At 45.0% G+C, this 15,274-nt stretch overlaps 1 protein-coding gene across 1 annotated transcript in view; it reads left to right on the forward strand.

The window, feature by feature from the left end:
- Positions 1 to 362: 362 nt before the first annotated feature.
- LOC149441639 (NACHT, LRR and PYD domains-containing protein 3-like) overlaps positions 363 to 15,274 on the forward strand; it is a 36,943-nt gene continuing 22,031 nt past the window's right edge. The window contains exons 1-3 of the mRNA XM_089657128.1: positions 363 to 455; positions 633 to 693; positions 2,766 to 3,068. Of these exons, the coding sequence (XP_089513254.1) occupies positions 363 to 455; positions 633 to 693; positions 2,766 to 3,068 (457 nt within the window). The remainder of the gene's footprint in view (positions 456 to 632; positions 694 to 2,765; positions 3,069 to 15,274) is intronic.

Below are 15,274 nucleotides of genomic sequence, written 5' to 3' on the forward strand. Positions count from 1 at the left end.
TGATTGAGTAGAACAGAATTCTACTTACAATGTCCTTACACATCCAACATCTCAGTAGATCCAGATGAAGAGAGGAACCCGAATATATCACAAGATGGTAATTTAGACACCCAGATCCAAGTGTTAGATGTTGGGGTTCCCTGTTATCCCCCATGTCCTCTTATTATCACCCTGAAACGTACTACGTCCCTTCTCCCAACCTTCATGCCTAATCTTATTCCCAACCCCCTGACCCTAACTGTCCCTTAAATCTTCACCTCCCTTCTCCTAGGTGACCACAAACCTGACGTATCACCTGACATCTCTGCAGACAACTTGCTGGCTGATACTTTGGTTTTGATTAGTACCAGTCTTAGTTATGAATGGCACAGATTTGTGGAGTTGGTCTCTACAAGTACAACAGACTCATGTCTGGCCCTAAACAATATACCAATCAGATGAATGCCAGAATGAAGGTACTGATTGACACGCCTAGTTATGGGTTGTAAATGACAGAAGCCTATCCAAATCTGCTATTCTCTGATTGGACAACCAGGCAGCCAATTGTTATCCACTTAAGGGAACAAAATCCTCCTTATTGTTTCTATTCATCACTCTACAAATGGGTTTATTAATGCTTGTGCTCCTTCCAGGTGATGTCATCTCAGGTAATCTCCTTGGGGACCTCTTCCTCTGCATCCTCCTCCTCACCAGGTATGAATGCTGATCCTGACAATCCTTTCCAATGTCTTTTCTTCATCTCACATCACCATAGACTTTAATTAGATGATAGGATGTCCTATATCTCTGTAGTCTGGACATATCCTGTAGACATCTGGCCACTCCACCCATTAGAAGAGTTCAGGAGCCTTCTTCAGTTGGGAAATTTGCAGGTAATTGGAGTTCACACTGATCCAACACATTACTATTCAAGGGATAAGGTTTTTTTATGAACTGATAGTTTTTTTTATTTTACTATGAAACAATTATTAAACCTGATGTTAAAAAATGGTCATCCATACATATACAGTAGGATGTCTACGCATGAAAAAATTGCTATGAGTTTGTGTAGACATATGTGGTTTTGTTTTTTTAATTTTGGTACGAATCGAAATTCGTACAAAATTTTTGTTACTTGTAGATTCGGATGTATCCAAATATCTGAAAAACAATAGTAACAAATTACAATGAAGCCAAAATAAATTATAATGAAACAACACAATTAATTTATTTCATTTGGATGTTTGAAACATCTGAAATAACAAATGATCCAAACTGATTTGTGAACAGCTTGTTGTTACGGAGCTGCATCCTTAACAACTATGACTGCTCTGCTGTCACTGGGATTCCCTGCTGACAGCATAATGTAAACAAAAGAAGAGCCGGCATTAGAAAATAACATGGGCCCCCCCTATCCATAACAGGCCCTTATCCAAGAATGCAGGCCAGGAAAGAGGGACAAGTGAGCAGCCCCCCTCCTGAACCATACCAGGCCATGTGCCCTCAACATGGGGGCTTTGGAAGAGGGAGACTCTCCCCCAAAGCATCTTGTCCCCATGTTAATGGGGACAAGGGCCTCTTCCCCACAACCCTGGACTGTGGTGGTGGGGATCTGCGGGGGGAGGAGCTTATTGTAATATGGAAGCCCCCTTTGACCAAACATGTCTGCTCTCCTATCCTGTCCTATTTCCTATTTTTTACCTTTTTTGAGAGTGCTGAATGACAGGTAAACATGAGGTGGTATCATTCAGTGACACAATGGGACATGGGAAAGGATGTGTTCAGTAAACATCAAGATTTTTTCTCTTCATTCAGGTTGGTGGTTGGCGTTCATCGTGATTGACATTGAATCTACTTCTGGGTTCTCCATTGCTCTGATTGCTACATGATAAATTGTGTGACAATCATGGAAACACCACACTGCATTCTTGTACTATTAAAAGTGAATGGCAGACAAACGTGTGCAGCACTGCAGTGTGATTTGGAATCGCAGGCAGAATCGAGCAATTCAGCCCATGATCCCAAATCATTGGATGTGAACAGGGCTTGATGAAAATGACTGCTTCTTTGAAATTCTTTTTCTCCCAATGTTACAGTTGATATTTCACACTACCTACCCTAGGCACTGACTATTGTTATACAGATCTGACAAATAGAAATATTACACTGTCGTATGTTACTATGTATAATCCCTGGTATTCATGCTGTATATCTAATGATGACATCTCAATTACAATGTATTCCACTAATTGTTGTCTATGTGACACCTAAACCTTTATTACCTATTACCTGTAACTTGCTGGAAAAGATTACATAAAGAAAAAATGAAAATAATATTGGGGTGATAATAATTCATATGATCAGTAGCTCCATCTAGCAGTCTTAAAGCCAGATCTTCCTGAATGAGGTATTTCAAGAAAATACTGTATTTTGGCCACCAAATGGAGTAGATGATCATAGGAAGTAAGCCTGTTAGACACATTATGGGGATTATTTGTGAAGATAATGTTTTTATCAATAGACCCTGACTGTAGGTGTTTGCAGCCAATATTCATCCATCAGAGTGGAAAGTCACCATTCTAGAGGTAGGCATGTAGGATTATCACCAAGAAGCCAATCTCTCCATAGGGTAATATACATATAGCTATATTGGGGGATATTTTCCTTTCCTTTCTATATGCTCTTTATAGTGTTGCTGGCTGCCATTACAGACTTTTCTGCTGTCATGTGTCAGAAATCGTCCAATCAGGATGAATGTTTATGATTAGGAATTTTCCTGTCTGCAGGGATGGCTCTTGGTGTTGGGAGAAAGAAGAATGTAACCCCCGGGGATCTTATCATATATTCTCTGGAGGATCTGAAAGAATGTGACTTCAAGAGATTTAGGAACAGATTGTCTGATTTCTCCTATGGAGATAAACATCCCATCCCTCGAGGAAGACTAGAGAATGCAGACTGGATCACCACCAAGGACCTCCTGATAGACACATATGGAGAAGAAGAGGCTCTGGATGTCTCCATTAAAGTCTTTACACTGATTGGTCTGATGGGACCTGCAAATGACCTCCATGAAAGCAGAGCACAAAATGGTGAGTTCCCATCTATAATGACCATTTCCTACCAATTCCTGATCAATATCTGTGAGAGGAAGAACTATGAATCATATATAATATAAATTCAAGTTTGTGGGTGTTATTCCCTTAAGTGACATCCAGGTGATTCAAATACTATTGTACACGCTTCCACTGTGTCCACCACCACCTCCACACTGCACTCACCAGAAGGTATGGCTGCATCAGTTATAAACCACATACAAGCTCTATGTATTGTATCAGCTCTGCGATCTTCTATCATCAGATGTGGTCCCTTCAATAGAAGAGCCTTCTGATATTGGCATCTATTCAGGACATCCGAATCCAGAGCAAGCTGCATAAAGTGAGTGCTCACCAGCAAGAACCAAATTAATATACAGTTGTGTTCAAAATACTAGCAGTCAGACATCACTAACCGGATCAATCACTGTTTTTGGTGGAAATGATATTTCTACATGGCAAATAATTTCCTAGCAGGTGTAGTAGAGTCATAGAAATCCAACAGACCCCACAGTCATGACATGCATGCTGCTGATTCTGTGTCATTGAATCACTCACTGAAAGGGGCGTGTTCAAAATAATAGCAGTGTGGAGTTCTATTAGTGAGGTCATTCATTCTTTGATAAACAGGTGGCAATTATTGCCCTTATTTAAGGAAGGAAGGCAGCAAATGTTGTACATGCTGGTTACAGTGCATTTCTCTCTGAAATTCTCAGAAAAATGGGTCGTTCCAGACATTGTTCAGAAGAACAGCGTACCTTGATTAAAAAGTTGATAGGAGAGGGGAAAACATATAAAGAAGTGCAGAAAATGATCGGCTGCTCAGTTAAAATGATTGTAAATGCTTTAAAATGGCAACCAAAACCTGAAAGTCGTGGAAGAAAGCGAAAAACTACCATTGGAATGGATAGAAGAATAGCCAAAATGGCACGGACTCAGCCAACAATCAGCTCCAGGAAGATGAAAGAAGGTGTAAAGTTACTCAAAATCTCACAATAAATGGCCCAATTCATCCTCTCCTTAATACAATGCAGTCATCCTGTCCCTTTCCCAGAAAATCACCCCCAAAGCATGATGTTACCACCCCCATGCTTCACAGTAGGGATGGTGTTCCTGGGATGCAACTCATCCTTCTTTTTCCTCCAAACACTACGAGTGATGTTTAGACCAAAAAGTTCTCCTTTGGTCTCATCTGACCACATGACTTTCTCCCATGCCTCCTCTGGATCATCCAGATGGTCATTGGCAACCTTCAGACGGGCCTGGACATGTGATGACTTGAGCAGGGGAACCTTCCGTGCAATGCATGATTGGAAACCATGACGGCATAGTGTTCTACCGACAGTGACCTTTGAAACTGTGGTCCCAGCTCTCTTCATGTCATTGACCAGCTCCTCCCTTGTAGTTCTGGGCTGATTCCTCACCTTTCTTATCATCAGTGATACCCCACGAGGTGAGATCTTGTATGGAGCCCCAGTCCGAGGGAGACTGACAGTCGTCTTTAGCCCTTCCATTTTCTAACAATTGCTCCAACAGTTGATCTATTTTCACCAAGCTGCTTGGCAATTGCCCCATAGCCCTTTCCAGCCTTGTGGAGGTCCACAATTTTGTCTCTGGTGTCTTTTGATAGCTCTTTGGTCTTGCCCAATGTAGTATTTGGCGTCTGACTGACTGTGGGGTGGACAGGTGTCTTTAAAGATCTCAGACAGGTGCTGCTAAGTTAGATGAATGAGTGGAGTAGAGGTGGACTTTGTAAAGGTGCAGTAACAGGTCTTTGAGAGGCAGAATTCTTGCTGTTTCTCAGGTGTTCAAATACTTCTGTTCAGCCGTGGAAGACAAATACATTCTTTACAAATCATACAATGTGATTTCCTGAATTGTTTTTTAAATTCTGTCTCTCAGAGTGGGAATGCACCTACAATGTGAATTTCAGACCCCTCCATGATTTCTAAGAAGAAGAAGAAGTAGGATGAAAATAAGAATAATTCCAAGCCGGCAAAAAGTGTATCTGCAGAGCTCCTCTAAGTGTATCTGCAGAATAGAGGAGCTCTGCAGATACACTTTTTGCCGGCTTGGAATTATTCTTATTTTCATCCTACTTCTTCTTCTTCTTCTTCTTCCTCTTCATCCTCATCCTCTTCTTCTTCTTCTGAGGATGAGGATGAAGAAGCAGAAGAAGAAGAAGAAGAAGAAGTAGGATGAAAATAAGAATAATTCCAAGCCGGCAAAAAGTGTATCTGCAGAGCTCCTCTATTCTGCAGATACACTTAGAGGAGCTCTGCAGATACACTTTTTGCCGGCTTGGAATTAATCTTATTTTCATCCTACTTCTTCTTCTTCTTCTTCATCCTCATCCTCATCCTCAGAAGAAGAAGAGGATGAGGATGAGGATGAAGAAGAAGAAGAAGAAGAAGAAGTAGGATGAAAATAAGAATAATTCCAAGCCGGCAAAAAGTGTATCTGCAGAGCTCCGCTAAGTGTATCTGCAGAGCTCCGCTATTTCTGACAGTTCTGTGACATTCACTCCATACAGCGGTTGAAACATTGTATCTATTTGTTTCCATAAATGTATCCATTTATGGAAACAAATAGATACAATGTTTCAACCGCTGTATGAAGTGAATGTCACAGAACTGTCAGAAATAGCCTAAGAAATAGCGGAGCTCTGCAGATACACTTTTTGCCGGCTTGGAATTCTCCTTCTTCTCATCCTTCTTCTTCTTCTCATCCTTCTTCTTCTTCTCATCCTTCTCATCCTTCTCCTTCTTCTCATCCTTCTTCTTCTCATCCTTCTCCTTCTTCTCATCCTTCTTCTTCTCATCCTTCTCCTTCTTCTCATCCTTCTTCTCATCCTTCTCCTTCTTCTCATCCTTCTTCTCATCCTTCTCCTTCTTCTCATCCTTCTCCTTTTTCTCATCCTTCTCCTTCTCCTTCTTCTCATCCTTCTCCTTCTCCATCTTCTCATCCTTCTCCTTCTCCTTCTTCTCATCCTTCTCCTTCTCCTTCTTCTCATCCTTCTCCTTCTTCTCATCCTTCTCCTTCTTCTCATCCTTCTCCTTCTCCTTCTTCTCATCCTTCTCCTTCTTCTCATCCTTCTCCTTCTCCATCTTCTCATCCTTCTCCTTCTTCTCATCCTTCTCCTTCTTCTCATCCTTCTCCTTCTCCTTCTTCTCATCCTTCTCCTTCTCCTTCTTCTCATCCTTCTCCTTCTCCATCTTCTCATCCTTCTCCTTCTTCTCATCCTTCTCCTTCTCCATCTTCTCATCCTTCTCCTTCTTCTCACCCTTCTCCTTCTTCTCATCCTTCTCCTCCTTCTTCTCATCCTTCTCCTTCTCCTTCTTCTCATCCTTCTCCTTCTCCATCTTCTCATCCTTCTCCTTCTTCTCATCCTTCTCCTTCTCCTTCTCCTCCTTCTCCTTCTCCTTCTCCTTCTTCTCATCCTTCTCCTTCTTCTCATCCTTCTCCTTCTTCTCATCCTTCTCCTTCTCCTTCTTCTCATCCTTCTCCTTCTTCTCATCCTTCTCCTTCTCCTTCCTCATCTCCAAGGGCATTTAAATTAAAGGTACAGTGTTCTGCACTAATTTAAAGGCTCTCTGAAGCCTAGAAACCCTTTTTATAAGTTAACTTCGTAGCGAATAAATTCGCATCGAATCAAATTTCTTCCTGAAATTCGGCGAATCAGCCAAATTGAATTTTTGAATAATTCGCTCATCTCTAGTGATAAGGTGGGTAAGCAAAGGGTCTCCAACCAACTCATGTAGCCTCCCTAAAGGATACTTCTGCTACCCTTGTCTCCTCCTCAGAAGAAACCAATAAAATACTGGAAGATATTTGTGCCACTCTATATCTAGATCCAAGACCTTGAGGTGACCACAAAATTCTTAGACTCACTTAATTTACTCACCATTGGCCCCTCCCACCTGCAATCTGTAAATGTCCCTATTTTATTAAAGGAAGAGTCTGAGGTGATTAAAGGCTTACCTAGTGGGAAATCACCTGGTCCTGATGGCTACACACCAGCATTTTATGAGATGATGGACTCTCTCATCCCTCAGCTACTGACAGTATATAACGGGGTTTAGGAGGGGGACCCACAAATTCTGATGGGTCACCAAGACTATGAAATTGATTTCTAATAAGGGCAAGTACCCCACTGAATCGGGGTCATACTGAACTTTATCCCTCCTAAATGTAGACACTAAAATACTCTCTGAAATAGTCACATCCCTCTTGGCTGCAATATTACCCTCCCTTATCCATACTGCCCAGGCTGGCTTTATTAATGGTAGACCAGTGGCTTCCACTCTGTGTAGCTCTATTTGCAGATGATATTATTTTTTTATGGCGTATCCTGTGGCAGATATTCACATTATCCATCAGGTCTAAACAAGCTTCCTACAGTGATCTGGCCTTCAAATGTAGAATGGACGGAATTTGTATTATCCTCAATACCAAGGGTCTTATGTGGGTGGAATTAAGCATTAGTCTATCAACCGGAGCAGATGGATGGGGGTAAAACCCTGAAGGGGAGGAAGTTGCCTACCATATGGTCTAATGTAATGGAGCAGCACCCACCAAAGAACTAAGTTAAATCAGGTGGGTTGGTCCATGAGGGACTGCTATGTAGGGGTAGTAGTAAAATAAGTCCAGCAGGCCCAGATGTGGGATAATTTAGTGAGGGAGTCAAGTGCAGTCGCAATCAGTTCCTCCATTTCTGCAATTTTACTCACCCGGGTCAGCCAGTCACGTATGGAGGGAGGGCGAGTGGAGCCCCAAAGAGCTGGAAGACAGAGTCTGGCTGCATTGACCATATGCATGGCTAGGGATTTGAAGTATTGTCCCCTGGGAAGGGGGGAATGATGGAGAAGGAACTGGGAGGAGACAGAGCTAGGGGCAAGGTGGTTACAGACACTACAAGCCTGTGGACCTCCTGCCAGAATGGTTGGATACTCGGACAGGACCACCAAATGTGGAGAAAGGACCCATCTGATGTTCCACATCTCCAACAGCTATTGGGGAAAGATGGGTTGAAATGAGAGATTCTCGACGGGGTACGGTACCATCTCGAAGCCAATTTATAGCCGTTTTCCTGGGTCGAGGGAGCATTTATGGGCATACATGAATATTTGGTCCCAGTCGGAGTCCAACAGACTCTCTTCCAGGTCTCTGTTCCATGCACGGCAGGAGGGTAAAGAGTCGTAAGTCCTGCTCTCAACGAGGAGGGGGTAAATCTCCGAAATCAAATGTTTGCGTGGTTCCGCTTTAGAGCATAGAGATTCAAAAGGAGTGAGGGGACAAGTCTGATCAAGAAACGGTTTGTGTGAGAGCAGAAAGTGTCTTATCTGCAGATAGGCCCAGAAAGGAAAATCACAGATATCCAGGCTCTCAAGCGGTTTGCGGAACGATTTCACTTTGCCTTCGTGGATAAAGTGTTTAACCAAGACCTGGTCATGTGGCCATTGTTCAGATGGGAAAGCTTTGTACATGCCTGGGGAGAAGTCAGGATTGAGACGAATAGAGTTTAAGAGATTCGGTGACTCAGAGATGGATGCAGATTTGCAAGTCAAGTCAGACGGAAAATATTTAAGCTGGGCCCCACCAAGGGGTGGGTGTGGAGCTCTTGAGGTGTATGCTTCGGCAGGAACCATGGAATCAATGTCAGGGGTGAGTGTGAGAAGGCATTTTCTAGGCGGACCCATTCTTTCGAGGTAGAGTGAATGTGCCAGTCCATTATATGAGTAAGGTGGCATGCCCAGTAGTACCGGTGAAGGTCAGGGAGCCCAATTCCACATCTAAGTTTACGAAGAGTCAGTTGAGAGAAAGCAATGCGCGGGCGCTTATGGTTCCATAGGAATTGAGTGTAGAGTTTTCTGCAAGATGTGAAAAAAGCAACAGGTAGGTGGATTGGCAGCATTTGAAAAAGGTAGAGGCGGGGGAGTATATTCATTTTAATTATTGCTGCCCTTGCAAACCATGAAAAGCAAGGACAATGCCATTTATGGAGGTCCTCTTGAAGAGAACGGAGAGTGGGAAGGAAATTTTTTGCATACAGATCGTCGAGGTTGCGGGTGAACTGCACGCCAAGATAGGAAAGGGAATCTTTTTCCCAATGAAACGGGAAATGGGATTCACAGAAAGAAACCGATTCTGAGGGTACGGTGATGTTAAGGGCAAAGGACTTGGAGAAGTTGATTTTAAAATTTGAGAAGAAACAAAAGAGAGAAAAATCTTTTAATAGATTAGGCAAAGTGTTGCGAGGCTCAGCAAGGATGAGGAGGATATCGTCCACGTAAGCAGCGAGTTTGTATTCTTCATTCGCTACCCTGATCCCTTTGATGTCGGAATTTGAGCGAACTTTGCGTAGTAGGGGCTCTAGGGATAGGACAAACAAGATTGGGGAGAGGGGACAGCCCTGACGTGTTCTGTTACTTAAGTGAAAAGAATTCGACAGGTATCCATTGACCCCGACTCGAGCGGTGGGGCCAGAGTACAGGGTCATATTGCAGTTGAGCATCTTCTCACCCAGTCCTAGTGCCATCAAAGATGCCTTTAGATAATCCCAAGCAATCCTGTCAAAGGCCTTTTCTGCATCCAGAGAAAGGAAAAAACCGGAGGTGTTAGATTTACTCAGCCAATGGTGGAGATTAAGGGCCTTAATGGCATTGTCCCTTGCTTCCCTACCTGGTATAAATCCCACTTGATCTAAATTGATCAAGGAGGGAAACATGGGGAGGAGTCGATTGACCAGGATCTTCGTGAATAGTTTAATGTCCATGTTTAGCAGGGAAATGGGTCTGTAGTTAGAGACCTGCGTATTATCCTTGTCACCCTTGGGGATGACTGTTATGTGGGCTTCTAAAAGTCGGTGTTGGGGCTGGGGGGAATGAGAGAAAGTACTAAACGCAGAAAGAAAAGGGGTACCCAAGATGTCTAAAAAGGATTTATAATAGGCTGCTGAGAAGCCATCAGGACCCGGGCTCTTACCAGGCTTCATCTGCTTCAAAGCACACTGCAGCTCGTTCAAAGTCAGGTCTTTTTCCAAAGAGTTAACCAGGTCTTCTGAAAGGGCCGGTGGGCCGTGGAGATGAAGAATTCAGAAATCAAGGAAGACCTGGATTGGACAGTGTGTGGAGGGGGACATTCAGGGGGGAGGTTGTATAAGGATTTATAAAAGTGCTCAAAATGGGAGGCAATATCAGGATTGGATGTGGCCATAGTACCATTGGGACCTCTAATTTTATGTACTGTCATATTAGATCGTCTCTCGCGGAGAGCTCTGGCAAGGAATTTTCCGCTCTTGTTAGCAAATTCATAATATAGCTTTTGTGAGAGAACGTACCGTTTCTTAACCACTTTCCCCAGTTCTGCAAGAAGTTGTGAGCGCGTGTTCATAAGTTCTGATAGGGTCGATGCAGCCAGAGACCGCTTATGTGCTCTCTCCAATAAATGGATCTTATCCGTGAGGCGTCTCAAACGCTCTTGTCTAACTCTTTTACGTTTCGACGCAGCTGCTATGAGGACACCCCCAATAACACACTTATGGGCCTCCCACTGCGTGAGGGGGGAGGTATCTGGAGAGCAGTTTAAGGAGAAGTATTCTGTTAGGTTGGAGTGGATCTCTTGTTCGATTGCAGAGTCTGCAAGAAGGGAGGCATCCAGGCACCAAAATTTTGAGCGTGTGTATTTATCTGGGAACCATAAGGTCATGGTAATAGGGTGGTGATCGGAAAGAACCATTGGTTCTATAAATGCGGAATGGAGGAGCGGGAGATCTGATTGCGATAGAAAAAAATAGTCTATTCTAGAGTATTTGTCATGTGGTGCGGAATAAAATGTGTAGTCTTTCACCGTGGGATAGAGAGTTCTCCAGGAGTCGTGCACTTGTCAGTGTTGAAGTTGTATGTTAATTTGTTTGAGGGCCTTAAACGGTAAGAAGGAGCTTCCTGAGGAGGAGTCTAGCAGAGGACTTAGTGGGACATTCAGATCGCCCCCTAATATCAGTACTCTGGAGTGGAAAGCAGCTAGAGTGGTAGTTAGTGAGCGTATGAAAGAGACCTGTTTGGTGTTAGGAGCAAATGTAATGGGTCTATTGGCAAAAGAGCCCTTTATGAAGAGGTACCTGCCTTCAGGATCTGCAAGGGAGTCGGACATAGTGAAGGAAAGATGTCTAGCGAATAAAATAGCCACCCCCTTTGATTTGGCCAAAGGGTTAGTGACATGGTGGACTATGGGAAAATGGAAATTAAAGAGCTTGGGAATGGAGTCCCGGTGAAAGTGCGTCTCTTGAAGGAAGACTACATCTGCTTTTTGTTTATGCAGGTAAGAGAGTAACATGGAACGCTTCTCGGGTGTGTTCAGACCCTTGGTATTAAGTGAGAGGATTTTCAGAGACAGTTGTCCCGCAACAGAGGTGGGGGACAGCATGTTAACCAGTCAGTATTGCAGGAATCTGAGGACGCAGTGCTCTGGGGGTGAGGAATAGGGAGAAGGGAGAGGGAAGGGAAAAAAAAGGGGGGGGGGGGCAGGGGGGAAAGAAGGAAAGGCCAAGAGGCTGAGATACTAAGAGTGAACAGCTGGAGGAAGAGACCCGCTATTCTGCGTGAGAAATGAAGATAGAAGTAAATAAGGGAAGAATCAGAGAGAGAAAAGAAGAACACGGAGAGGAGAAGGGTAAGAAACGTAAAAGGTGACGAAAGAAGAAAAGGGAAGAGTCGAGACAGTGATGTTAGCCGTAAAACTGTTCAGTAAGAGCTCACAGAGCTTACTGTGTGGGGAACGAGGTAGACGACGAATCGAGAGAAGAACCACCTCTGGCCGGTAGCCACTAACGTGAAAAAAAAAAAATTTAAAAAGTAGGGTTTGAAGAGGAGGGAATCGACAGTGACCTATAAAGCAGAATATCCTTGGGGAATACTATGTAGAATAGATCCTGGAAGTGAAGTAGTAGGTTGTAAAAAAGACACGTGGGACACAAATGGGTGTGCAGGGGTAAGGATACAGTATGAGTGGAGTAAAGCCAGTCAGGGGCTACCTTCACCACAAATGTGCCTAGAGTATCGGGGTGAAGAGGAGACAAATGCTTATGAAGCATCAGAGCATTTTGAGACGATGACAAGACAATTAAGGGGGAAAAGGCGTTACGTGGGGTTGTGTGAGGCCTAGACGAGTATTACAAGCATCCCTTGACAAAAAACATAATATCAGCATGTTAACATAGGCAATACCAACAAAGGTCAGTGCAAAAAACATTAAAAAAAACCCCAACATTGAGTCCCAAACATCCCACGATAACATTCGGATCACCCTGGGGTCAACGCCAATCAATATATCTCAGACTAGAAAGGCTAAGTATTATATATAAAGGTACAAATAAGCTTTCTATGGGCCCTATATCATCAAAAGGGACAAGCATCACCTCTCGCGCACCTGAGAGGCCGGGGAGAACACAGGGGCATGGGGAAGGCAGGCCCCGGGGAAGCATCGGCAGTGTGGGTATCCCCTGGTTCATCCTCTCAGCCAAGTCAAAATGCAGGAACAGGCCAGGAGACGAAGGCAGGACCGGACGGGATAGCCCAGCAGGAGGCAGAGAGAGATGATGTTCTCCCATCAGGCCAGAACAAATTTAATGCAGTAATATCTAAACCATTCCCTCATAAAACACGGCTAAGTCCCCGCATCCAGCCTCCCCACCCCCCAGACCCCCCCTGTGAGAGGTACCAGGTCCCCCACACACTCCCAAATGCCTCGTATACTATACTAAGTCCGTTGTAGTCTTGTTTGAGGACACCATCTGTGTAGAGCCAGTCGGAATGAACAAAGGAGAGCAGAGTTCATCTGGACTCTTCTGCAGGATTAGCAAGTCGACATCCAATTTAGTGGGACGAGGTTCTGGGGGTACAAAGTGGACGAAGCAAATGGGGGACAAGCTACTAAGAAGCCCACATTCAATTGTGGTGTGTGGGGGTCCAGCTCGTAGAGTGGGTCATCGCGGGATCTGTTGGGAGAACCGAGATGCCGGGTGTAAACCGCGGTGGGCGAGCTGAAGATTAGGTCCTCTGTCCAGGAGGAGGGGCCATTTGTAGTATGGATAGGGCTTGTCTGTCAGTGGTGCAAAGATGAGCGATAGAGACCCCACGGAAATCCGCCGGTCGGTGATTGCGGGTCTGACCCCTGAGGTATTGGTTACCCTTGCGGGTGCGGAGCGTGTCAAGTAATGGACGCAGAGCTTGCCTTTGGCATAAGGTCATTCTGGATAAGTCCTGGTACAGTTTTATTTCCACCCCTTCGTAAGTCAGAAATCTTCTGTCCCTAGCACATCTGAGAATATCCTCCTTGAGCGTGAAGCTGAAAATGCAGCAGACAATATCTCTGGGTGGGTCAGCTTCACCCCCTCTAGGCTGGATCGCCCTATGCACACGCTTAATGTCAATCGGGGTTACTGACGGGCGGCCTAAGAGGTCATTAAAGATGGTAACTACTGCCTTAGGAATGTCAGTGGTTTCCACGGATTCTGGTATGCCACGGATTCTAATATTGTGTCTGCAGCCACAATTGTCTAAGTCCTCGATATGCCTGTAAAACTCCCGGATAGTCGAGGTGTGCGACTCTGACTGTCGCTGTAAATGCAGTATGGCGGTCTTATTTTGTCTGGCAGCCGACTCTACTTGGTCTAGTCTTGAGCCCATAGTGCGGATATTCTCACGCAGGTCACTAAGGGCAGTGGTCAGTGTAGTGGTTAGTGTGGCCTTTATGTCGGTGGCCACAGCTTGCAAATCCCTTAATGAGAGGGATTGTGAGGCTATGGTCAACCCGATTGTTTTTTTCTCTTTGATGTTTATAAAACATAATGTTGGTAGTATGCTAATAGAGAACCCGCCTGCATGGGTAGGCCTTTTTCAAATCTGGTTTAGACCTTTTCTGGGCTGCTGGGAGAGAGGCGGGCCAGTGAGAAGCTTGCGGGTCAAGCATGGTAAGCTTCCGGCTTATGTCACCCCTTGCTTGAGGATTCTTAGGCGGTGGTGTGTGACTGCGGAGGAGGTCAGGTCGCTCTCTGGGAGACTCCTGAGGGAGAGGATCGTGGCCTCTGCATTTCATGGCCTTGAAGGATTGCCCAGGTCAGATTATGAGGGAGGGCCTACGTTTATTAAATATGGAGAGGATTGCCTTAAAATTTAGGGATCAGGCCTGGCTTGCGTTCCACAGCAGGCTCTACGTGAGGGAAAATCTGAAGTACCGTCCTTTGGATGACCGTGGTTGTCCGAGGATGAAGTGTGGGGGTGAAGTGGAGTGTATGGACCACTTCTTACTTCAATGTCCCTTCAATGTAGAGGTGTATAAAGAGGTGGGGAGGGCTCTAGGCATCCCCTTCCTGCACTGCATGTCTTATGCAGAGTGGGTGTATGGGGCATTGGAAAGTCATGCTGGCTTTGAATTGAATACACTGTTTCTAGTTTGTCTAGTGACCCGTTACTACACATGGAATGCACGGTGTCAGGTCTCCTTGTGGCAGAAGGTCCTTCCTGTTCAGGTGTTGGTGTGTGACATCCTTGGTGAGGTTGGGAAAATTCTGGAGTACGGTTCCCCTCTAGCGTAGGTTGGACTGTTCCCCGGAAGGGTGCCCATGTTGTTCTCTGACCCTGGCTGGTTCTTTCAAACCTGCATTCCCGCAGCCTGCGGTCTATCTGAATGGCCAAGACAATGAGCTCCTCCAAGGACTCGGGTAGACCTACTCGGGCTAGTTCGTCCTTAAGAGCTTCGGAGAGCCCTACGTGAAATTGGTGGCGTAGGGCGGCGGCGTTCCACCTTGTATCCCCCATCCACCGTCTGAATTCCAATGCATATTCTTCTGCTGCCCAGCGGCCCTGTCTAAGGGAGTATAGGGCTGATTCTGCGGAGGCTGCCCGCTGCGGGTCATCATAAACTATGGCCATTGACTCAAAAAAATCTGTGACTGTTTCCAGGTGTGGGTCGTGGTTCTCCATCAATCGATGAGCCCAATCTTGGGGTTCATCCTGGAGCAAGGATATTATGAACCCCACTTTGACTTATTCTGTAGAGAACGTGCGTGGCTGCAATTTGAAATAGAGGAGGCATGCGTTCTGGAAGGCCCTGAAAGGTGCTCGGTCCCCGCGGAAGCATTCTGGTAATGTAACGCGAGGTTCAGAAGTAGGCAGTGCGGCTGAAGCCCCTGTGGATGGTCCTGG

Source organism: Staurois parvus, unplaced genomic scaffold, assembly GCF_062004578.1.
Source record: "Staurois parvus isolate SC_StPar_1 unplaced genomic scaffold, SC_StPar_1.0 ptg000965l, whole genome shotgun sequence".
Lineage (NCBI taxonomy): Eukaryota > Metazoa > Chordata > Amphibia > Anura > Ranidae > Staurois > Staurois parvus.